This window comes from Amia ocellicauda, chromosome 20, assembly GCF_036373705.1.
Source record: "Amia ocellicauda isolate fAmiCal2 chromosome 20, fAmiCal2.hap1, whole genome shotgun sequence".
Lineage (NCBI taxonomy): Eukaryota > Metazoa > Chordata > Actinopteri > Amiiformes > Amiidae > Amia > Amia ocellicauda.
This window is the reverse complement of record NC_089869.1, coordinates 7,791,807-7,817,807: the sequence shown is the minus strand read 5'-3', so window position 1 is coordinate 7,817,807 and position 26,001 is coordinate 7,791,807. Positions and strand designations below refer to the sequence as shown.

Below are 26,001 nucleotides of genomic sequence, written 5' to 3'. Positions count from 1 at the left end.
GCAGGGAACGTACATAGCAATGTTATATGGGAATTGGATAAACTAAGCACTTATCCAAGAGCTGAGGTAATTCATACACTAGAAAGCGAAGCCTGCCGAACAAGGAAATTACAAATTATTACAAATAAAATTACAAAATGTTTTGAAAACACTTTCACATGTGATCTTGCACAACCGTCACATATGATAAATCTGACCCATATCAGAACATTACCACATGTACCAGAGTTCAGGTTGGAAACAGCTTTGTTCGGTGTAAAGCGTAAATCCTTAGTTTCCGCTAGGTGGCTGTACAGAATCAAAACCAGTCAGAGGCTTGGGTTTGTAGTGCTCACCAAAAATATTAAACAAAATATTGCAAGAAAAAAAAGTGCCCATTTCGCAAAGAAGTGTTTGATAAAACTTTAATAATAGTTGTTGTCACACTTACGAAAGGGTCTTTCTAATTATCCTCCACTGCGACAATACATTTTGAATAGAATTCATTTATCATCATCACTTATATTAAATGTCAGCATGAATCAGATAAAGAAACAAAAATGACATTTGATTTCAGAGAGCATTCAGAACACCTTTTCAAAAGGTGCTTGGCTATTCAAAAGTTGTGTGGTTATCTGGTTCCCATAATGGTTTGCATGAGCCAGAGTACTTAAGTAGACAGAAATAATACAAAATTAAAAACACTTAAAACAGAATGCAACACTGTTTTGAATAAATGCAAAGTAAATAAACGCACATTAAAACCTTGGGGAATTAAGTCATCCGACAGTTGGAGACAGAGTAACTTTCAGGATCATCGCCAATTTGATTAAGTAAGAAAATAAATAGGCTACCTTAGAATTAATATTTAAAAGACAATATGACTTTGATGTTAAGTTTTAATGTTTGAACATATAAATGATTAGGCTACATCTGGACACAATTTTAAACATGCTGCCAATTTTTGTTTTTTTTAGTGGTGTAAAGTTAAGGCAGCTCTGACAGCATCAGAGGTGGTTTACTAGTAGAATCAAATTTTCAAAGCAAGTCTACTGTAGCAGTTGAAAGAAAAAAATAAAGTGTTTCCTAATCATTTCAGGCCAGCCAAGCAAATAAGTACAGGAAACAACTGGAATATACTGAGACGCAGTATTTGTAAGTCATCACATACAAGCGGTCATCTTTAGTTCAGAAAGTTAAAACATTCTTCACCTGGACCACAGAATTAATTAATAATAATAATGCCACTTGAGTCTGTATGTATAGAACAAAGGGACTCTACTACAATTAAAATTCCTTTAAATTAAAAATAAATGGAGGTATTCTGAATATATAACTGAACAATGCATTTAAAGATTAATGATTTTAACCTGACATAATAAGATAATAAGGAAATTATAAAGAATATTGTCAGAGCATCCTAAGGTTTTAATAACTCAGATTATCACTCAACTAAGTTTAATATCTTGATAACAATTAGAAGAGTAACAATTATCACAGTTGAGAGTTTAAATAGCATAACCAATGTTATATGGTAAAGCAGTAATATAGACTCATGAAATAAAAACCTTTTATGTGATTTCTATTATTTTAGTTTTTTACTTTCAATGGTCTCTTGGCAGTAATTACATGATGCTTCTTCATACCAAATGGAGTGAAACATTTGTGAGCATATAAAAAAACAAAATAAAATGGGAAATTCATTCAAATCGCCCGTGTTTTCAGATCTCGGGTTCTTATTCTTTAACCACAACCTATACATTTAAAAACAAAATAAACATATAGGCTACTTAAGATTGATTTGCCTTAATTTATATTAAAAAAAAGATCACAGATTAACGAAACTTCTCCTTATTAGTCTGCTTTAGCATCAATGTTGTTTTTGCGTTTGCGAAGGATGTTACAAGTCTTGCTGTAATGTTGCCGAGAAGGTTGACCTCAGAATCACTCGGTAAACCTGGTGAGGAGTTATCAGGCATTATCTTGCTAATGTCCGGAAATCCTGACACCAGACACCCTCAGTTAGGTAACAGGCCATTCTGTAGTACAGAACAAAAACCTTTTTTAAATTTTTGCCAGCCAGGCATCTGTTGATCTGCCACTTCATTTTGATTGTACGTGCAGTTTCCAGATCTCAAGGATAAGATGATAGAGCAACAGACTGTTAAATTGAACAGATCAATTGGGCTGTGACAGTAGATCACAATGGTTAGGGCAAAATAAATCAAATCCTCCTCAAATGTAAAAAGCAATTAAACAATTTAAACTGATCTATCTACATTGAGTTGTTATCAAAGGTATGCATTTGAAACAATGGTATTTGTGGACTAATTTAGATAAATTATTATTCTTACTTAAACTAATGTATCAATTATATACACTCACCTAAAGGATTATTAGGAACACCTGTTCAATTTCTCATTAATGCAATTATCTAACCAACCAATCACATGGCAGTTGCTTCAATGCATTTAGGGGTGTGGTCCTGGTCAAGACAATCTCCTGAACTCCAAACTGAATGTCTGAATGGGAAAGAAAGGTGATTTAAGCAATTTTGAGCGTGGCATGGTTGTTGGTGCCAGACGGGCCGGTCTGAGTATTTCACAATCTGCTCAGTTACTGGGATTTTCACGCACAACCATTTCTAGGGTTTACAAAGAATGGTGTGAAAAGGGAAAAACATCCAGTATGCGGCAGTCCTGTGGGCGAAAATGCCTTGTTGATGCTAGAGGTCAGAGGAGAATGGGCCGACTGATTCAAGCTGATAGAAGAGCAACTTTGACTGAAATAACCACTCGTTACAACCGAGGTATGCAGCAAAGCATTTGTGAAGCCACAACACGTACAACCTTGAGGCGGATGGGCTACAACAGCAGAAGACCCCACCGGGTACAACTCATCTCCACTACAAATAGGAAAAAGAGGCTACAATTTGCACAAGCTCACCAAAATTGGACAGTTGAAGACTGGAAAAATGTTGCCTGGTCTGATGAGTCTCGATTTCTGTTGAGACATTCAGATGGTAGAGTCCGAATTTGGCGTAAACAGAATGAGAACATGGATCCATCATGCCTTGTTACCACTGTGCAGGCTGGTGGTGGTGGTGGTGTAATGGTGTGGGGGATGTTTTCTTGGCACACTTTAGGCCCCTTAGTGCCAATTGGGCATTGTTTAAATGCCACGGCCTACCTGAGCATTGTTTCTGACCATGTCCATCCCTTTATGACCACCATGTACCCATCCTCTGATGGCTACTTCCAGCAGGATAATGCACCATGTCACAAAGGTCCAATCATTTCAAATTGGTTTCTTGAACATGACAATGAGTTCACTGTACTAAACTGGCCCCCACAGTCACCAGATCTCAACCCAATAGAGCATCTTTGGGATGTGGTGGAACGGGAGCTTCGTGCCCTGGATGTGCATCCCACAAATCTCCATCAACTGCAAGATGCTATCCTATCAATATGGGCCAACATTTCTAAAGAATGCTTTCAGCACCTTGTTGAATCAATGCCACGTAGAATTAAGGCAGTTCTGAAGGCGAAAGGGGGTCAAACACAGTATTAGTATGGTGTTCCTAATAATCCTTTAGGTGAGTGTATGTTCCAAAGGTTAGTTGAACGCTGCAGATTTAGCATAAAGGAAACTGTAAAGATTTCAGGTCATGGAGTTATGGGGTATATAAACTTTTGCATGCCACACCATTGCTCTACAGATATCTTGAAAATGTTACAGGCTTGCTTTTTGGCTAAGTTAAAAATAAAAATAATAAAATCACAGAAAAATAAAACCTTTCTGAATCAATCTCAAATTTGCTGAAGCAAAACTGATTTTATGCGAACCTCAAAAAGATTTATGATCTTCAGCACTGGGATCGTATTCTGCTACACTGACAAAATACAGTTGTATTTTTATAACATTTGAAGTCAGATTGATTGGCCTATAACAGGATCTGCAGAATAAAAATGTAAAGTTACCGTTTCTCAAAACCTTATGCTGGTATTATGGTGTTAAATCCTGGCTACTTTGTTTTAGAATAAAGTTCTGTAACACTAGAAAATCATTTCAGACCACAAAAACTAAGACTTTGCTGATCCACACCTACTCAAACATAATGTGAAGAAACTGCATCAAATGCTGCCTTGAATAATAAGATTGTTTTTTGTTTAAAGTAACAAAAGCGTTTTTCATGCAGCAGGTCTTGAATATCTTTGTATTCCTTTTGTTTCTAACATACGCACTTAGCCTACATCTTTATGGAAAAAAAAAATATTTATTTAATTTCTATAGTTGAAATCTATACAAAAGCTTTTTACACCTTTATAAAAATGGATGGCATTTTCTTTAAATCAGGTTTAAACCTACTTTTTAAAAAGTAAATCAAAAACAATCAGAACGTATTTTGAATTAAAAAAACAAAACAAAAAAAAAAAAACATGCCTTTCTAGGTCATATTAAAAGGGGAAGAAAACAGATGTCTGGGATAAGGGCAGCATATAACTTTTTTTGGCTCGACTAATAATATGGGTTATAACAGATACATTTTGAAAATACAAATTTGAAAAACAATTCTTTAATAAATAACATTCTCAATCCTGCTTAGATTTCCTGTGTCTATCACTTTATATTCCAGCTGAGCTTTAAATGACTACACATTCATGAACCCTAAATTAAACTATTTCCTTAAAGTGCAGTAAAAAGAATGGTGCAGTCAACAATGCGTTAGACTTTCAGATATCTACAGAACCTATTGTTTTCTTGCAACCATTAAACAAGCATAGATGTATAAGACCTTTAAATTTGACCTCTTTAAAAACAAGATTCCTGTACAGTACTAATTCAAACTGACTTGCATATGCTGAAGTAAAAATCAGCGTTTTAAAGATAAAAAAAAGCAAATAAAATTCTCACACACTGACTTTCTATAACTAACTTAAACAGATTGGATTACAGCCACTAAAAAGCTTTTCAAATTGAGCTATGGTATATAAAAATGTAACCACATTATCTGTAACAAATTATGTACCAGAACCTGTTATGTGATCCTGATGAATGTGAAAAGTACTGGGGTTACAAGATTAATTCAGTCATACACAAATGCTGGCACTATTGAATTGTTTATCCAGTCTATGTTATACATTAAAAATGAAGAATTTAATCTAGATTATAATAAAATTACCACAAACACCATAAGGAAGGTGAATTATCTGCCAAATGAGTAGACAATTTATTTCAGTGAGGAGGTTCAGGATTTTTTTTTGAGAAACCTGAAAAACAACAATTCTTTCTTTTAAGAAAATACCCCAAACCACAACATGGCCTCCAAGCCCTTGGGATTGAGCCCATTGCTGCACTGTGTTCTGGATTTAGCTTGTTGCTCTCCAATTTGTCTGGTTTATATTAAATGTCAAAGCTGCTTCTCAAACATGTCATTCCTGCGATTCATTCCCCTGCGACAGGTGTTCCTTCGCAAGGCTTGGGTCTTTGGGGGTGAGAACGTAGAAGTGATAAATACGCAGCCCAGCTGGCCGTTAGATCAAGGCTTCAATAGCGGTTTCAAGTGAACCACCACAGAGATTTATGCTGAAGAAAAAAAAGACTTTTTTTAAACTTTGGACTCAACACTTTTTTTTCCTTCTATTTGCAAATTCAGTCATTTCAGATTATACCCATGAACTGCAAAGTCTTAAAAAAAAAAAACATTGTTAGAGCATAATAAAAAGGGAGTAATTGAATTAGAAAACATATACAGCACAGAATGGATGATATCCATGTCTACATCCATAGATTGACTGGTTATATTTTATTTTATCCACCTTTTCAGAATCTTTGAGAAAAGCTTCACCTTTTATGGGATGTCTTCAAGGCAATCACAATAGGTCTTGACCTGGGCCCATGAAGATTTTATGCAGGAAGAAATGTTCCTGCAAACAAGACCTTGAATGAGCTGGCACAGTCAAGGTCAACAGCCAACAACCACGGAAATGCATTCGACTGATCGCAGGTCAGTGAAGTCTAGGGCAACGCCTAAATAATACTAATTTAAAATCCTGTACAAAGGACCAAATATTGCACATAATCACTGATAATTCAAATAATCACTCAATGTTTGAAAAGACTGAATGAAAACAATACCCAGTGGTTGCTGACAACCACAGTGGACCCTGTTCTTACAGGTAGTCAAGTTTTTTTGAAGAACAGGATTACTAAAAGGATCAACAAGATATCGTTTTTACATACAACTCTTAAACTTATATACTTTTGTATTGAACTTTTTGTGTTTACCTTTGAAATCTGTCACTTTATATAGACAGTTTAAACATCTGAACTTCACAGGTGATCAATCACAGAGGATTTCCTCTTTGGGAAGTGATGAGGTCACTGTGGAATTCCCTGCTGGCCCCCTGCCAGGATTAACTAACCAGTTCTGATCTTGCACACAGTGTAATAACTAATATGCATTTAAAACAAATGGCCCCTCAGCTCAAGTTTGAATATAAAACAGGGAAATAAACCAGTATTTATATTGCCGAATTAAATGTATTATACGCTGTCATTATATGTCAATATCTATATATGCAATTATCTGGGCAGAACAGTAGATCATTTAAAAAAATCATAGCCTTAATAAATAAAAGAATGACAGCAAACCTTTAGCCTAATCTTTGAACTGTGCTGTTCCAATTTTACTATAGAGCAGTGCAGTAAAAACTGTCTTGGCTACAGAAATCCACAGTAAGACCTATCAGAGGCATACAAGGAACAACCACTCTAAACAGAGGTCTCTTCTTTTAACACTGGCAAGGCCACTGGTACTGAATCACAGAAGAATAGCTTACAACAGTGCTTATGAAAGAGCACTGTAAACTGGCTTCACTCCACTAAATTATATATAGCCAGGCAGACACACAGACAGAGTAGTGTCCAGCCATTCAGTCTAAATGATAAGACATGCATATCAAGTGGAATTTCAAACAAGCCACCGGACGTCACTCGGAATGTACCAAAAGAGTTGCCAAAGATAAGCCTTGGAAATCTATCAGATACAGTGCTGGCTGGTATGCGCTGCCACGGACACTGTTCTATTTTCTCAGATGATCCCTTTAGAGGTAATGATATTAAATGACAGCTGGAACAGAATAGTGTTTGCATGAATGGTTATAATAAGCAACAGAACAACTGTATTACCCAGAGGTACGACAGATACTGGGGTCAAAGAACAGTTCAGGTTATTTTAAGGTCTTGTTCTTCAGCACACAAACAAGATAACACACGCATTCTTTGGAACATTTAACTGTGCGGTTTGTCTACCATACAAATAAACTGGCAATACAGAGTCGCACTATCCTATATGCAAATGTGGAATGGTATACAGAGTTGGACACTGTACAGGAAGGCAATACATTGTTGTTAGCAATTAAATGGATGATATCATCTTACACAGTAGAAGAATAAAGTGAGTGGTTAAGTTACCTATGCTTTAGTGAATTGGCACAGGTGTGGTTTTATGCAAGATGTAAAGGTGAAAGTTTTGCAGGCTGATGTCAATCACCTTATATTAAAATGAATCATAATAAAGAAAATTAAAAACATTACCATCATCACTGCGATTTACAGGTCTTAAAATGTATAGTGTCAATATAAGACAACTGACAGCAGACAACTGAGGCAGAGAAGAATTTAGTTCTAGTAATAGTGGCAATCTGGCCTACATTTTACTTCACTGGTGACATAAATATTTGCAGAACTAGGGTAAATTCTGAATGGAAAAATATTAGATCTGGAATTGTAATTTACATTTTCACAGAATTTGTGAATTTCACTTCAATTCCACACATTTTTGTACAGATGCATTTTACTGATTTGATTGAAAGAAGGGAGGAAAAAGGTTTATAATTATGGTGAATAGGATAAATGTATGTTTTATAGGCTATATGTTAATGTTAAGCATGATGGATATATTTACAAAGTTGTGTGTATTTTGATAGTGACAACAGGTGTGTCATGACCAAAATATTTAAGATTGTGTTACCACTAAGATGAGCATCAGATTACCAGATGACATGCAGCAAATTCAACTGACGAATTGCACAGTGGACTCTTGTTATGCAAGTGAATTAATAAGACACTACAGATGTATAAAACTTTGTCATAAAATGTTGGTCAATATCTGCCAATGCGTCAACAAGAGTTGGGGGAAATTCCACATGAAACTGGAATTCTTTGGTCAAATCTAACAATTTTAATTGTAATCGGGTTTCATTTTGAACCCATATGTGTGGAATATATATACATACACACACACACACACACCTGCCTATAACGATGCACTGCTGGATGCACTCCAAAATGTTTCCACTTGCTTCGATCTATAGATTCCTGACTGTTACTTAAAGCATACATCTTTCCATTTGAAGAAAACTTTAGCCACATGAGGTAATGGCTGTCATGTGGAAGGTGGGAAGACATACAATCTTCCCATCTCAAGTATCAACAGTCTAGCCTTCTTATAGCCCTGTCCTACAGAATGACATTAAATACCATGTTACAAGCGTTTCCTGCGTTGCAAATTTAACACCTCACCTGCCACGTATAGCTACACTCCGTATATTCACATGCTTTCCTTTACCCGCGTTGGCAGACAAGGAATATTGGAGACCAAGGTAACTAATTTCTCCACACTATTGCCAAAACAGAATGAAACCCCTATTCATCTGGATTTTAAAATACCATAAAAAGAAAATACTCAAATAGTTTTGAGTGGTGAAAACTTTGTTTACATGGGGTGCAAAGATGATATACTCGGTATATAAAGGAACATGAGCAAAGCACAAATGGAGTGTAGCGATTATTACCCCACTAAAAAGAGGCAGTATGGTGTGACTGGTCTAGATCATTGCTTGTAAGTGACTGGATTGATACCTTTATCAGAGTGTAGCTGCTCCAGCTCATGGAGGTCTGGAAGCACATGCATGCAGTTGATGCAGCAGTAGGTGAAGAAATCCAGCACCACCACTTTGCCTGGAAGATCTTTTGCCAGTGACAGGGGGCCCTTGGTGTTGAGCCATTCCAACCCTGAAATAAACAGCAGTACACAGACTTCAATGAGTGGAGAAAAGAGATAGAGGATTGAAGTTGATCAAATGATACTTGGAGATCTTCTGGAAGTAAAAAAGGAATGTAGAAATGGGAGGGAGTACATTTGGAAGAAATAACACTCTACTGAAAAGAAATCTACACATTTGCCTGAAGAGAAAAGGATTTGATCAATGCATAATTCCAGTGACCACCTATGGCTCCAAACCCTGGTCACTTTGTTTTGAAAGCCATGCTAGCTATACAGACAACCACCTACATTTAAATGTGGAATACCAGGTCAGCCCAGAACATTCAATACCAAGCGATCAATTACTGCTTCAATCCACCCCTTCCGTATTGAACTAACTTACTGTACTGGTACCACTGGGTTTCAAGTGGAACTGAAAACAACAGACAAGAGGCAAGGGTTCAATAAGCAACCCTCCCCAGTTATGCAGTGACCAGCATTAAGGTTTTAACTCTGTTGATTAATTCATCAACAGGTGATATTTCCCCCTATGAAGTGTCCAGTAGTAGCAGTAGCACTGACTACTGGGACATCAAGCGTTTTTAACCCACCTTCGTCAAACTCTGGGACCTTTAAGTCCTGCTGTCGGCCGTCTACCTTTTTCAGATATTGATAAATTAGGTTCTCTTTCTCTTGCACCGACTCGGCGTCCAGCAGGGCGTAGTCCAACTGTGTCTGAACTGTCATTAATGCAGTAAGGCTGCACTCCGCCGCCATCTTTACAACAACACAAGTGTTAAGTAAATGCAGTTCAATACTCTAAAAGCACATTCAAAGGTAAATAAAACCTATATATAAACTTGTCATTCCAATTGATAGTTTTTTAAAAATAATAATTAATACATTATAGGACTTTAAAATGTAATTATTACATTCTAGAATCATCGCAAAAGTACGTAATATATTTACATAACTTCTTAAGTTATCTTTGTCTTTACATCTGCAGATTCAATTATTTATAATTGTTGTAATAGCTATATAACATATCATTTTGTAATGATTACATTTTTAATGATCGTATTATATATTTAAATAGCTAAAATCTACACTATTATATAAGCACACTTACATTTAATATTTTTATTTTTATTTGAAAATGCGGAACTGAATTTTGAAATAGAGAAAATCTATTAACTGGCGGTAAGTATGGAGAGGAATATGACATTTTAGTACTCGTACAAGATGACACAGCTGCCGGATTTAAGACTTTAAGTCGTCAGTTTTTATTAAAATAAATATATGAACTATATTTATAGGTTGTGTCAGTTAAGCTAGGTAACTAATTACTTACGATTCAGACCTGTTCATTCATGCTATATTTTCCCTACACATATCTAATAATTAATTGATCGGTTCATATTCAAAATAGTTTAATCATCTCAACTGTAAGTTTAAGTGTGATTTGTTTTATGTCCTGTGTAAAGGAATGGAAAAACAAAGACACTGGTTATACATATATTAAAAATACGTATACACTAGTATCCACAGAGTTTATAGCCTATACACATTCATTGAAATATCCGTCAGTGATCAGCACGATATATGCTATATATTTAGGTAACTAAAGGTTTTTATTTCATTAGAATATGAATGACCCTTTAAGGTGACAGTATATATGATAATACGGTACTTCATAGTAGCGTGAGCGTTTTGGGGGCTGCAATGCCACAGGATGGCTCCGAGGATGACATATGGGAATATAAATCTCTTCGGAAACCTAAAGCACTAAGTAATACAAAACCTAGTAAAGGCAAGGCTAAGCAGACGAATAATTGCAGCCTAGCACCACAGAAATGCTTGGTGAAATCAAACGGACCCAGGCGAAAACAAGACACTGAAAGAAAGTCTTACAGTGGTCAAGAACAGGTCAAAGAGTGTGCAGGTGTCCATCAGACACAAGAGAACAAACACCAAAATACAGATTCAGTGGAGAAGCCAGGACCGGCCAGCACCCCTCCCACCTTTCCCAGTGAGAATGATGGACCAGCAACAGTATATAATGAAGAAACTCAGTTGCCCACCATTTCAAAGACTGGCAAACAGGGACATTGCCCCAGCTGTCAAATGCCTTTCTCCATACTACTGGTGCAGTCGCCCCGGTGGCATGTGGCAGAGTGTTTGGACACACTTGGAGGTGCAGAATTAAAAGGTATGATGTTTTATAGTTGGCAGTCTAACAAATACTGGTGGAAAAAATATTTCTTAGCAGACACTGTTATCCTGGATGACTTACAATTGATCACATTATTTTTACATACAATTACCCATTTAGACACCTGGGCTTTTTTTTTTTACTGGAGCAATCTAGATAAAGTACTTAGGATTGGACCCACAACCTCCACTTAAGAGTACAGAACTCGAACCACTACTCCACACTGCTGCCTGCATCTAGAAATACAAAATAAACTAAATTACCTCTATAATCAGACTTCCTTATCCACAGTCTTGCAAGAGAACATACAGCATGTTCATTACACTCTATAAATCAGCTACACTAATAATGTGCTCAGATCAGTAAAACATCACATTTCAGGTTTAAGCACTTAAAAGTTGTAACACAGTTTACACAATCAAGACATCATATAATCCGTACTAACTCAACTGATATTCTTGTGTTGTAGGCCTACTTTTTCAAAAGAGAATTTGTGTTCTGATGTCATGCTTACATATACAAAAATGCACAATTTATTAAGTTGACACCTTAATTGAAAATGATTTACATTCAAGGAACTAAAAATACACAGTGCCAAGGTAATGCCTATATAGTATACAACAGATGTACAGTGTAAATAAAATACCTTCACATCAACTATATCATATTAAATTGTTTAATATTATGTGCGTGAATGGCAAGCGTGTATAACTCAAAAGATGACTGTGGTGATAATGGTCTATATAGGCTGGCAAGCAGAGCGGTGGATTATAGAGTCTTCAGGTGCAGTCTTGAATTCTTTGGAGACTTCAGAAGGAGGGTAGAAATGGTTTTAGGATTTTGTGAATGTAATCTATGATCCCTGTGTTGACCATAGGCATTGGAAAGCTCAAAGACAACAATTAAGACCTCAGCCTTTCTCCTTGGATCAGTGGCTGTATTCTGCTCTATCGTCAAAGCTGTACTATGATCTCTGGTTTTGAAGTCTATGGACTTTGGCTGTTCTTTACATGGAACGCCTCTCAAACAAAGTAAACAATGGAGGGAGGTGTGTAGCTCGTGGGTGTTAAATATGTAGAAGTGGGTGGAATGTAATGGCACTATTTGCCAAATTTAATAAAGGACAGGGAAATCAGTATTTTATTTATTCATGTAAATACACTTTCTTTCTTTAATGGATTATCAAAGTTCTTTTTTAGTTTATTAACAGTATAAAAAATATATTTTCAGTCCTTCCCTGCACTACTTTTTGTTTTGCACCATTTATTTCCATCAGCTAAAACAACTTGCTTTTAGTTTCCATGGATACATATCAGCCCCACACAAAGCAGCGTAGAAATCCATGATGCTGGGAGTAACACTCTATTGTTATTTATTTATTTATGTACTGCAGATTGTAAGCACACATCCTAACATTTCATTTGCAAAGCTTTATTGTGCAGATTTTCCCAAAGTGGGACAGATGGTGATTAATTACTGGTGCATTATACATAATATTTGTCATGATTGGATTTCAAATAAAGACTTCATATGGTAATTGTAGATGCTTTTTCAAAAGTATGTGTCGTGCTAAATGTTATCGAAAATAGAATAATATGATGTACAAATATGAGCTAATCAAAATAGTTTACAGAGAATGTATTGGATGTGTTCTACTAGTTGGAGGGAAGTTGAATTGTGTTTAAACATTAGAGATTAAATGCTACTTATTATAATTGCTTTGACTTGTAAGGAAAGTGTAATTAATATTTTTAGTGTTTTATTCTATTCAGATGCAAATTTATAAGTAACTTTCCATTGTAAGTAGGAAGTATGCTGTACATTAGATATGGATTTAAGAATATGATTTACACAATGCATTTACTTTTTTCTAAACAGAATGTCCAGATGGCCTTCAATGTACTTCCACAATCCCAAACCACTACAAGCGCTACTCCCACTTCTTGCTGGCCCAGAGCAGAGCAATCAGTGATAATGACTGCTTCAGTCTTGAAAGCTCCCAACAGAGTTCTGCCAGTAGCTCCAGCTTTTCAAGTCAAAATTTCTCCCCTAGCTCCCAAGGGGTTAGCCAGCAGGTCTTGACTGGGAAATCAAACGCGCTGCTTCTCTTAAAATCCCCGACCCCTGAGGACATCCACAAAAAGAAGGGATGGTCCCCTAAGTTTGCAAAAGGGAAAAGTCCCTCGAAGAGTCTAAAGAGCCAAAGCAGTCAGAAAAGTCAGGAATGCAGACCACGGGAACAATTCAAAACAAGGGAGGGTAAAACATCAGAGGAAGATCTGAAGAGGCAACCTTCCCCAGAGAGTGATGGAGACATCTCATACTCTCCACTCTGTAGCGACACTGAAGAGGGGACGCTCCTACATGACATGGATAAAGAGAGGATGGCATTATTTGGCAACAGTTCCTCTGAGAGTGAAGAGGGTTACTCCCCGACTTACCCAACACCTCATGCCTCTAGGGAGGGACCAGAACCAACCAATTCCAAGAACTCAGAAATAGACACAGGTGGTTTGGATGAAGACCTAAGCAACGATGACCTTTTTGCAGAGTATTTTAACCAGGAGGAGACTAAAGAAGCAATAAACACCTTTGCGGTTGATAGCTCCTCTGAGACAGATCGGATGCCTGTGGTCTCGTTAGCACATAATCCCCAGGTAGGTTTCAGTAACAGCGCCACAGCTGTTAATTTGTCTCAATTGAGGTCATCTACTGACAAAGGCCTGCGAGAAGCCAGTATTCCAGCTTCTGGCAGAGATACACAAGGCAAGAATGAGCAACTGTCACCGTCTCCTCAGAGTTTAGTGCTGGACTGTTTAAGGGACCAAATCAGTAGGACCCGAGAGACAAACCTTGCTTCCAGGGGGTTGGATATATCTTCTATTAATGTGAAACAAGAAGGTGGTTCACAAGATCTTTCTGTGACGTCGCAGAACCCCTTGAGCATGGCTTCTAAAAAAAACAAAGCCAAGTCAGCTGCTACAGGTCTCAAGCAGACTGATATTGGGGTGTTCTTTGGGCTCAAACCCCTGAAAACGAAAGAGGTACGAATGGAAGACACTCCAGCTAAAGTGGAGGCCCAGGCTTCCAGCAGGGGGGTGAACTCGATTGTCAACTCTGGTGTCAGGAAGCAGAGGAAGAGGAAAGCCACCGGTTCGCTCAGTGATTCTCGTGCGTTGATACCTGTGGATGGCTGTGATGATAAGAATGGACCCCAGACCCAGGTGGCAAATGGATATCGTCCAAAAAGAAAGAGGTGGAACAGAGGCATGGCTGCTGAAGAGCCCGAGAATGCCAGACGGTGCCCTTTTTACAAAAAGATTCCAGGTCAGTTTGTTCAGGAATTAAAATGAATTTGGGGTTAATCTGCAATATAACCCTAAGAGCTCTTTTGTGGTGCCTGCTCTTAAAAACCCTGAAAAAACAATGAGTGAATATATTAATCACTTAACCAATGTTACAGCAGGCTTGCCATTTACACTTCCACTCATTTCTCTGGTAGAATTTATTCTCCATTGGGCCCTAGTAATCTTATTTATCTCAATTAAACATGACTTAAACAGTATCAATCTGTATGAGCTTCAAACCTAGCTAGATCGACATTCACAAGCTGTCATTAACAACTATTGGGTCTTGGCTTCATTGATGAGGATCTAGTTAGTGAGTTTTATGTGCATTTTTTTCCCTTCAGAAACAGTATGTTTTAATGCTGTAGAGTGAGTTTGTTTTTTAGCACTGCTATAGCAGCTCCTTAAAAACCACCCACATGTTGATATGAAATATGTCCTATATCTTTCTGTTCTTGCCCACAGCTATTAAACAGCTATCAGTTTTTCAGCTATCAAACAGCTGCTAACTATCAATCGGGGCCCTTTGGGTGGGGGGGTGGCAGTGAGATGCCTTGTAAAAATTTGGGCTTTCCTGTTGTAGTTGGAGGTTTCTCAGTGTAGAAGTAGCTGGGAAGCACAGCCAGAAGTGTGGTAATGCTGGATGTGGTTTTATAACCTAGTAATGTTTTTTGGCACGGCTGTAGAGGAACCAAAGCCTACCGCACAGAATCCCCAGGTTTCAAAGAAGTATTGTTGCAGGTTCCAGTTTGCAAATGAGGATCAGCAGTAAAATGTCCCATGTTGTCACCTTCAGTTTCTTTTTGTTTGACCTTGCTGCACAGTTTGTGTGCACTGGCCTGATTTAAGGCAGAATAACACCCTCTTCACATGAAGCAACCTGTTTGGTAAGCAGTAAATACTACTTAAAATGGTAGCTGGACAGTCAAACGAGTCAAATTCGTCACTACACTGAATCTTTCAGTCACAGAAATGATGCAGCTCCCCTAACTGAAACTTGCTTTGCGCGTGCATGCATTAGGGACTGCATTTGTGGTGGATGCTTTCCAGTACGGAGCGGTCGAAGGCATCAGTGGCTACTTCCTCACCCATTTTCACTCGGACCACTATGGCGGACTGACTAAGCACTTTCGATTACCGATCTACTGCAACAAAGTAAGCCGTTTCATTTTTTGGATGATGCATGTGCCCTGTTTGTTTTTGTTTTTCTTCTACCTACAGTTCAATGGAGAGGTGTACGTTGATACAACTTGTGCCTACTGTATAAGAGCTATTAATTGATGTGTTGCTGCAGTCTCCTCATACAGCACTGTCGTTCATATCCTGTTGTTGAGGAGGCCCTTCTGTGTTTCATCCAGTCGCAGCTTTTGTGTTTGCTGATTGAATAATTTCACTTTATTGAAGTGCCTTAACCTTTTTATCCTAGGTTTCAATCGGGTATTGATTGAAGTTAGGCTTGACCTTACATGCATGCTAAAGAGCAGGTCTAATTTATTTTGCCATCACCAACTATTCTAGGCCTACTTTACTGTGGATGCTGTTATTAATGCATCATGGCTTTATTTTCTAGAAGGTAATTTTTTTGCTGCGTGATAATTTTAACTGTAGGTGTTGGATCCACCAGTGTATACATAATTGCCTTGAATCCATTAGTGCTAAAGGCTACATTTGGTTCAGATTACAGGTAATTTGGTGAAGAGTAAGCTTCGAGTGGAGGAGCAATATGTTAACATCCTTCCCATGAATACAGAATGCACCGTGGAGGGTGTCAGGGTTACATTAGTGGATGCCAACCAGTAAGTATCACTTAATGCTCTTTTTTTTTTTCCTTTTAGCAGCAAGGCCTTTGCAGCATGTTTTACTCTGATCAAGTTGCATGCGTTGGTCTTTAAGTGCATTGATGCAAAAGCAGATTAGTTAATCACTGTCCGTGTTTCTAAAGCAAAATCTTGTATTTGTCAGCTGTCCGGGAGCCGCAATGCTGCTCTTCCATCTCCCCAACAGCAGGACAGTGCTGCACACCGGAGATTTCAGGGCCGATCCCTCAATGGAGCGCTATCCTGAATTGCTGGGCCAGAAAGTCCAAACCCTCTACCTCGATACTACGTAAGCGCACACAAAATCCATAAAATCCCTCCCCGAAAAGATTGATTATATGTATTTGAGCATGCAGTGATTTTTGTGTGATGTCACATCTCCTTTGCTGTTATCCACAGGTACTGCAGTCCCGAGTATACCTTTCCCACACAACAAGAAACCATCAGTTTTGCAGCCAACATTGCCTTTGAACACGTAACCTTAAACCCCCGGACCTTAGTGGTCTGTGGTACCTACTCAGTTGGCAAAGAAAAAGTATTTTTGGGTGAGTACATGGACTTTAAATCTGAAATGCTGAAACATTTGGATTATACACTATCACTCAGTTTGTAAAAGGAAGACCAAACCTAACCAGGATAGTAAAACATTGATTACATGAATTCAAGTCACAGCAAGGAATTGTTAATTGATAGGGATTAGGGTAATTGATAAATTGATTTCTCAAAACCTAATATGCAGTCGCTGCTTCCATTACTTTCTTTCCCATGTTTGTAGCATCAGTTTGGAAGTTTCTCAGTATTAATTATTCTTCACCATTCATCAGTATGAGCAAAATCACACAAGGGTTTATTACATTTTTTACCTTTTATTTTATATGAAGCTGGCTATGGGATATTAATTCCCATTTTAATGATGTTTGGGTAAAATGTGATTGTTTACAAGTCCCCAAATACCCCAATTAAGCTAGTCCAACTTTAATGATCTTTTGATTCACCACCCTTCACTTTTTCGTTCCAATTCTCATTGTTGAATATTTTGGAACGTAGCTGGTACATTACCCTACATCTGACTGAAAGACATCCAGTGAAAGCGAATGCCACGAAATAACTTCACAGAAGCCCAAAACTATAAAAAGCAATGGCACAAACACTAGAGTTCGCAAACCCTGGGAGATCAATGCATTTCATTTTTCCCAAAGGTCTTTGCCAGATGGCGTTTAATGTACAGGGTTAACTTTTAAATTTGAAAGAGATGCAGTTTGCAAAAAAACATTAGTCTGTGAGCCACCCAAGCTCAGTGCAAATCTTTTACATTTGATTCTGATATTTGCTGCGTGATCTCTTGCCTGCACTCAAAATGCTAATCAACCCGACAGAGGTCTCGCTCTGTTGTCTGAGAAGAGGCATTAATCTGTGGTTCCAGCCCAGTTCCTGCATGCTGGAAGCTGGCAGCTCCCCCTGTAATTTGCATTCTAACTCATGCCTCGGTCTCATTTGGTTTCCCGGCAGCTCTCGCCGAGGTGCTGGGCTGCAAAGTGAGCATGTCTCGAGACAAGTACAACACGCTGTGCTGCCTGGAGAGCGACCGGATCAAAGAGCTTATCACAACGGAGTGGAACGCCACCCAAGTGCACGTGCTGCCCATGATGCAAGTGAATTTTAAAGTGGGTACAGACCATGTTGGATGTCGTTGCGATTCTTTGGGACCACGACAGCAGAAAATTGTTCAGGAATGGAATGGAATCCATCAGGCACAAATACTTCTCCAAGCTTGGGCAGCATTTTACTAGGAGAGATTAACATTTAGAACAGGGGTCTCTGATGTCAGTCCTGGAGGGCCACAGTGCCACTGGGTTTACTCTCAATTACTCCATTAATCTAGTTAATTAGACCAATCTGATATTATTTAAAGTGAGGTAAGATGCACCACATAACCATAATTTGCAGTCTGTACAGAAGTATTCAACTCGTTCAGTTCATCAGCTAATCAGACCAATTATCTGGGAACTGAGGAGACACTGTGACCCTCCAGGAACTGAGTTGGAGACCCCTGATTTAGAGCATATAAGTCACATTCAATGTTCAGCCATTTCCCCTTCTCTCAGCTCTGTCTGTCAGACATGAGAGAGGATACTTTAGTGGGCTGATGAAATAATATTGTGGAAAAAAATAAAATAGTATTTTTTTAAGAGTATGTTCCTGTTTACAATAACGGCAGAGGACACTTGGCTTTCGGTAGTGCCATAACTCTCAGAATGGGGAACGTGCACTCTTGCATGGTTTATAACTGGAACTTAAAGAAGGACAGTTCCTAAAGACCTGTTTACAAAGCACAGATTTCCAGTCCCAGATTAGAGACCAGAATGTTCATTATGAGAGCTTGTGAGGTTTTTTTTTTTTTTAGTTAATCTTCCCCCCTTTCAGTATTGTGACATATTTGTTTCACAAGTCTCTGACTCCTAGTCTCCACTGTCTTTGTAAAGCCAGTGTTGACCTGCCTCTTGTCACCGCAGAATTTGTCATCACACCTGAAGAAGTATTCGGGAAAATACGAACAAATCTTGGCATTCAAGCCCACGGGATGGACCTTCTCCAGCCAGAGTGGATCTGTAGAAAGCATTAGACCTCAAGTCAAAGGAAATATAACCATATACGGTATGTTGTTATTGGGCAATTCACTATTCAACAAGTGATGCCACCACTTAATATCACACACAAAGGTCTGTATAATTATAAAATGTTAATTAAATGCATTTATTGAATCCTCCCGATTTAATTTAGTGTAAATGTGAGCCAATTGTGATAACTACCCAAATGTGGAATGCATAGAGCTATTTTTAAATACAGATGTATGTAGGAAAATGTAACTGCGATGTTGTAAAAGGCCTTTTGATTTAGATTTTCAGTAGTTCACCTCTAGATCTGGTCCTTGTGTAAGAGTTTTTTTATTTCACTGTGGAACTGCAGTGAAAGTGTGGCTGCCTGATCTCAAATGTTTTACAGGCATCCCCTACAGCGAACACAGCAGCTACCTGGAGATGAAGCGCTTCGTGCAGTGGCTGAGGCCTGAGAAAATCATCCCCACTGTCAACGTGGGGAGCTGGCAGAGCCGGAAGGCCATGGAGAATCTGTTTGCCGAGTGGATGGCGGACGTTAAAGCAGAAAGAAGAGTCTGACAAAGGCAGGGCTCCAAAATAGGTTGTAAAACCAGTGTTCGTATTCTTGAAGAACTAACGTTTCCTGGTCTGCTCTAGCTGTGTGTAGGAGATTAAACCCCTTACTGCTTTGGTGGAGAAATGGTTTTAAAATCGTGATACGGAACTATATTGCACGACAAAACTTTCCAGTTCAGCTACCACAATCACTGCCTTTCATTGTACAGTGCCTGACTGCAGCCTGTTAGTGTTTACAAGAGCAAAGATGCTGAACTGTAAAACATTTTTTTTTAAATGGTCCTCAATTTTAAATTTTTTGAAAACGTTATGGAAATGGCTGTAAATATTTCAGTATTTAAGTATTTTCTAATTGTGTCCTAAAATAAAATGTTTTCCACAAGCCTGTTGCTTTGAATTGAATTAGATTTTTCACAATCCAATAACACTACAGTATACACCGATCAGCCATAAAATTATGACCACCTGCCTAATATTGTGTAGGTCCCCCTTTTGCCGCCAAAACAGCCCTGACCTGTCGAGGCATGGACTCCACTAGACCTCTGAAGGTGTGCTGTGGTATCTGGCACCAAGACGTTAGCAGCAGATCCTTTAAGTCCTGTAAGTTGCGAGGCGGGGCCTCCATGGATCGGACTTGTTTGTCCAGCACATCCCACAGATGCTCGATTGGATTGAGATCTGGGGAATTTGGTGGCCAAATCAACACCTTGAACTCGTGACTCATCAGACCAGGCCACCTTCTTCCATTGCTCCGTGGTCCAGTTCTGATGCTCACGTGCCCATTGTAGGCGCTTTTGGCAGTAGACGGGTCAGCATGGGCACCCTGACTGGTCTGCGGCTACGCAGCCCCATACGCAACAAACTGCGATGCACTGTGTGTTCTGACACCTTTCTATCAGAACCAGCATGAACTTCTTCAGCAGTTTGAGCTACAGTAGCTCCTCTGTTGGATCAGACCACACGGGCCAGCCTTCGCTCCCCACGTGCATCAATGAGCCTTGGCCACCCTTGGCCGGTTCACTGCTTTTCCTTCCTTGGACCACTTTTGATAGGTACTGACCACTGCAGACCGGGAACAGCCCACAAGAGCTGCAGTTTGGAGATGCTCTGACCCAGTCATCTAGCCATTACAATTTGGCCCTTGTCAAAGTCGCTCAGATCCTGAGCGAGGACATTTTTGAGGACAAAATGTTCACTTGCTGCCTAATATATCCCACCCACTGACAGTGGTCATAATATTATGGCTGATTGGTGTATAAGTCATGTTTTTATACTTTTGTTCTTTGTTTTACATCTTTCTCTTGATTTGAATTCTCCCAACTTTGTTATTCGTTGAATTTAACCAAAACTGTACTGGCCTTGTCCTGTTCCCTCTGATAGACTATATTTTGGCAAGCACAGGAAGACACACTGGAGATTGAATTCATAGGAGAATATGTCCCATTCAATCAGTTGGGATTCGTTTTCTAATACAATTTCAAAACTATAACTGCTGGTAATGAGGATGTGTTTTAACAGTAGGGAGCTTCCACTGTGCTTTCATGTTATTTGAGATTTGATAAAGCCAAAATGGCCATCAGATGCATGAAAATGAATCAACATGAGACTTGCTGAAGGGGACAAAGTCAAGCAAGACCAAATTGTTTATAGTAATTGTAAGTTGTTTTTTTCTATCTCAAAATGGTTTTGAGTTCATTCTCTACCTTCAAGTAATTTTCTGTTTGCCTTTATTCCTATACTTCAAGAGACAAATTACAAGATGGTTCTCCCTGATAAATCTGAAGAGCTTTAGGCAAAACTGGCTCACCTTCCAGTTTTGAATACCTTTAAATTGTTTTTTATTGAAACCTGATGTTTTTCTTCAAGCACTTTCATATGTCCTGCCTATCGTACGTGTGCAACTGCAAGTTCTTAAGATTCAAGTTCTATTAAAAAATAAAAGGCACATTCCATACAAGGCAACTCAACTTCCAATGATCACAACAACTGTTTGTGTGGTAGAATATGTCTGAAAATACTTTATTTAATCTTGCATGCATTTCTGATAACATAAATTAACCGTAGTTTCATATCTGTGGTGGATGCTTGTCAAACTAATCAACATACATACTTCAGTAGGGGGAGGTGAGCATTACATAACGAATGCATGAGTTTCCAGTGCTGCATAGAAACACATGCAAGTACTTGAAGTCTGTCACAGCCAGGTTTAAGTGTATTTCTATTCTAGTATCGTTAAGGTTCCCAATAGTTTTGGCATCGCATTTTGTTTTTACTGACCATCTGTTTCACAGCTTCTGCCCATTCCAGACAAATGAAAAATACATAAATCTAAAATCTCAGTGGCTTAACATTTCACTGCTTGTTGATACACAGGTATATTTAGGTGTATATAGTGTCCATCAAGAAATACGGCAAGCTGTTAAACTACTTTAAATATTGTTTTTAGTGTTTAGTGACCTTGGAATATCTGTGACTGCACTCACCTGGTTCTCCTCCTACCTCAGCGACTGGACCTATCAAATGACATGGCGAGGCTCCTCATCCACCCCCCAACCCCCCTTACAGGCGTACCCCAAGGCTCCGTCCTGGGCCCCCTCCTGTTCTCTTTCTACACTTGCTCTCTGGGCCCCCTCATCGCATCCCATGGTTTCTCTTATCACTTCTACGCTGATGATGCATAGATCTTCCTGTCTTTCCCCTCCTCTGACCCTCTAATCCCCTCGCATCTCTTCCTGTTTGTCTGCTATCTCCACCTGGATGCACTCGCACCGCCTCAAGCTCAACCTCTTCAAATCGGATCTCCTCGTTTCCCCCCTCTTCCTCACCTTCTGCTGATCTCTCCATCTCAATCCCCTTGGAAACTACAACACTCTCCCTCTTCTGCCGGTAAGAACCTAGGAGTCACCCTTGATCCTGCACTCTCCTACACCCAGCACATCACCACGCTGACACGCACCTGCAGATTCTTCCTGAGCAACATTCGCCGAATCTGATCCTTCCTCACCGACTACTCGACTCAGCTGCTCGTCCAGTCACTGGTCCTCTTCCACCTGGATACTGCAACTCCCTCCTGGCCGGCCTGCCTGCAACTACTACCCGCCGCTCCAGCTCATCCAGAACTCTGCGGCTCGTCTGGTGTCTCTCTGCCACGATTCACACACGCTACTCCACTGCTCCGCTCCCTCCACAGGCTCCCGATACCGGCACGCATTCAGTTCAAGACACTGACCCTCACCTACCGCTGTCTCGACCCCACTACACCAAGCTACATTCAGACCGTCGTCTCTCCATACATCTTGTATGGTTTATTTTGATTTCCCTTATGCTCCCTCTCCCTTACTTATTAACTTTGACTTAATAACTTGTCTGTGCTTATCAGCTTATACAATCTAGGATGTAAGACCTTATTGCTTACTATATCTCCTATATACTTAAATTCTAAATTTGTAAAATGTATTATGCCTGAACAGCACTGTATTATTGTATTATACTGTATTATTGCACCTGGACAAGGGCGTCTGCAAAGAAATAAATAATAATGTGTTATTACTCAATATAAATGTAACTGTAAATACCCTTTGCCTCACAAGTTTACATTTATTTTATTTATTGGTCAGATTTGATGAACTGCATAAGTTTATATTTCCATTTTATCCCTGAATGACACGCACAGAGCCGTGAAGTGACCAGGTAACTGTTGCTCTTCTGGGAACAGCACCAATTATTGTTCCACTTTGGGACTATACAGGAGGTTGTCAATTGCTGAAACCTTGGACGATCTATGACAATGAACTGCAGTGATCGGGATGGGTGTGTGGGGCAGTAGGGGAGCCAGATAATCCCTTAATTTCCTTCGCTCAGCAGCAGGCCATGACCCAGAAAGCAGCTGTCCTCAGTTAACGCTCTTGATTGCGCCCGGTTGACGTACCATCTCGACCACTTTGATCGGGACAGATAGGGTTCTGCTCTAAGCTTGATCTCTACAAGAAGCGTAATAATAGCTCCTTTTCAAAATCTGAAGTTGGCTACGCTTTTCGATTTGATGACAAACTCCTGCATGCCTCTTTGAATGCAGCATTTCAATGTTAGGGGTCTTAGAGTAGTCGGTGAGAGTTACCAAGGAGACAGAGTCGAGAGAACAATAGGATTTGCTTTAGGGCTTTGATTAAGTGTTTACCTAGCCAATGTTGTTATAGAGCTACTAATAATGAGAGCTGATGATGATACATATCAATAAAACAGCATATAATGTAACGGCAATTAATACAATCACATCAATGCTCAGTGGATCAAAACCTTAACCTGTAAATCTTTGCATTTGATAGTTACATTTGCCTCCCCAATTGCACTAAAACCAGTTCAGTTGTGAAAACATGCAGAATTTCTACTTTTATCTAATTGTTTTCGTTACTTTAAATGATTTAACAAAAACAAAAAGGAGAGAAAGAGAGAGAGAGAAATAACCCAAGACCGCAATGCCTGTGCAGTAATCAAAGTCCAGATCGTGCTGGCAGGCCATTTTTGGCTCATTGTTTTTCTGCAGAGATAGTTGCACTGACCCCAACTAGCAGCGGCTTTTATGAGAAATCCCATCACTGAAGTCTTGACCTTTATGGGCCATGGAATTGGATGAAAATGTGAGACAGAGGATGTGAGAGGGATATTAATGGCACACTCTTTTAATAGAGCATATTACTATTTTGGGGAACACTTAAAGACTGGGAAACTATTAATTGGATGTTGAAATCCGAAAACTACAGCCAAGACATCAGCCTCCACCACCATTAACCTTCATTTTCAGAAACGTTGCTCTTTCACTCACTTGGGTCCCCTTTTATGATTCTATTCTCAGTGATAATCCATTATAAATCATTTCAATTACTAAAAAGCGTTATCCTCCACCAGTCACGCTGTTCTAATTAAAATTCTCCAAACCATGCCCCACAAGACGATGGAAATTTATCAAAGGCTGTGGCACGAAATTGTCACTGCTATCACTTTATAAGAGGCTGGAAGGATTATTAAATATCTGCAAAGTAGTAGCAAGCAATCTTCAACTCCTCATGTAATTGCATTAACTGTATGTTACTTGATTCTTCAGAGGTGTATTTCTTCCACCTTCTCCCAGATGAACCACAACTGGACCTTCCAATCAAGTCTCTTTTGCCAGTCCCTGTTAGTATTAGTCATGTAAAATGTTTATTTGTTATTATCTTCAAATGAAAACCATTCCCATTTTGAATTGTATTTTGTCTGAACATTATGCTGTGATCTATGCAAAACCCACACTGATAGAACATATTACCATAGGTCTAAAAGAGTTTGTTTTCATTCCCCCCCCCAAATAAATGGCGGCCCCCAACCGCACCAAGAGAATCACACTGTACCGCAAACAGGGTGCATCAGAGCATCTTTCCTCGGAAACCAATGGAGAGCGCTGTTGTTGACAAGCCCTGAATAAAGCTGCCAGGGTTAATTGAGATAAATGAGACGTGCTGCTGGTGGTATTTTTGGACCCGCTGACAGCGTGCAGAGAGATTTGTCTGCGAAACCTTGCCTGGCGTGAAACTCATGGTAATTTCTGACATGTTTTCGAAAAACCCAACTAGTCTTAGAGAAGGGTTTTCCTGTGAAGTCAGTTAACCACGCTCGTCTATTAACGGTCGAAATCTAGAATCCTGCAAGTTTATTTTTAGGTTGCTCTGCATTCTCTCCTGCTGGAAACTGTTGAATTGACTCAGTGTAGTCAATAAATGATTCAATTAACTAATTGGACATTGAGATGGAAAGAACAGAATCAAGATTGCTCACTACTGATTTAGAGAGTGTACTGCAGGATTACAGGACTATGTTGTGCACACAAAAGTCTCTTGAGTGCTGTATGATTTCATCAAACAGCACATTAATTATCACACGCTATACCGTGTAACCCTCAGGCAATGCTTTCATAGCCACATAGAAAACAGAAAAAAAGTAGAGTAACACCTGGTCGGATTCCTGAAAATACCAACTGCGTGCTTTTTTAAAACGGCTCAAATCTGTTGTTGGGAGATAAGGGAATGGAAACAAATGAAACTGGATGTGAGGGAAACAACATGTTTCTTGCTTATTAAAGGAAACAAAAGCAAAATCAAAACTCACTTCCACATTTGGATGAATCATAACTCAGTCGTTTTGTACGTGTTTGTTATGATAGTCTGCCACCATTTGGATTAAAACATGTACTGCAGGAAACAAATTAGAAAAAAATTAACTGCAGTAGATTATATTTATAATGATTATTATCTAACAAGTCCTCCAGTAAACAAGGGTGTGTTGATCCTTATCTTGGCTGGACGCTCACCACTGTTTTCAGGGCTCTACTAAACCAATGATTGTTCATGAGAAGAGCAACAGCCCAGAATATTGTTTCTGTGGAAACGAT

At 39.1% G+C, this 26,001-nt stretch overlaps 2 protein-coding genes across 3 annotated transcripts in view; one reads left to right on the top strand and one right to left on the bottom strand.

Annotated features, from left to right (window-relative positions):
* Window positions 1-9,911, bottom strand: part of nhlrc2 (NHL repeat containing 2) — a 34,229-nt gene extending 24,318 nt beyond the window's left edge. The window contains exons 1-2 of one of the 2 annotated variants that reach the window (XM_066693141.1): window positions 9,640-9,911; window positions 8,905-9,057 (exon numbers count right to left, since the gene is read on the bottom strand). In XM_066693141.1, the coding sequence (XP_066549238.1) occupies window positions 8,905-9,057; window positions 9,640-9,805 (319 nt within the window). In that variant the 5' untranslated portion in view covers window positions 9,806-9,911. The remainder of the gene's footprint in view (window positions 1-8,904; window positions 9,058-9,639) is intronic. The other variant, XM_066693142.1, reaches the window with a different exon arrangement.
* Window positions 9,912-10,209: 298 nt separating this feature from the next.
* dclre1a (DNA cross-link repair 1A (PSO2 homolog, S. cerevisiae)) lies at window positions 10,210-19,959 on the top strand. Its single transcript, XM_066693281.1, has 9 exons — window positions 10,210-11,237; window positions 13,119-14,567; window positions 15,609-15,742; window positions 16,265-16,383; window positions 16,550-16,693; window positions 16,804-16,949; window positions 17,914-18,068; window positions 18,918-19,059; window positions 19,408-19,959. Exons 1-9 carry the CDS (start codon window positions 10,751-10,753, stop codon window positions 19,578-19,580), a joined length of 2,949 nt encoding a protein of 982 aa, XP_066549378.1. The 5' UTR covers window positions 10,210-10,750; the 3' UTR covers window positions 19,581-19,959.
* The last annotated feature ends 6,042 nt before the right edge of the window (window positions 19,960-26,001 follow it).

Coding starts and splice junctions, on each gene's coding strand:
- dclre1a (XM_066693281.1), top strand. CDS start 10,751: ATGCCACAGGATGGCTCCGAGGATGACATATGGGAATATAAATCTCTT. Junction 11,238..13,118: donor TGGAGGTGCAGAATTAAAAG/GTATGATGTTTT, acceptor TTTTCTAAACAG/AATGTCCAGATGGCCTTCAA. Junction 19,060..19,407: donor AGGAAATATAACCATATACG/GTATGTTGTTAT, acceptor AATGTTTTACAG/GCATCCCCTACAGCGAACAC.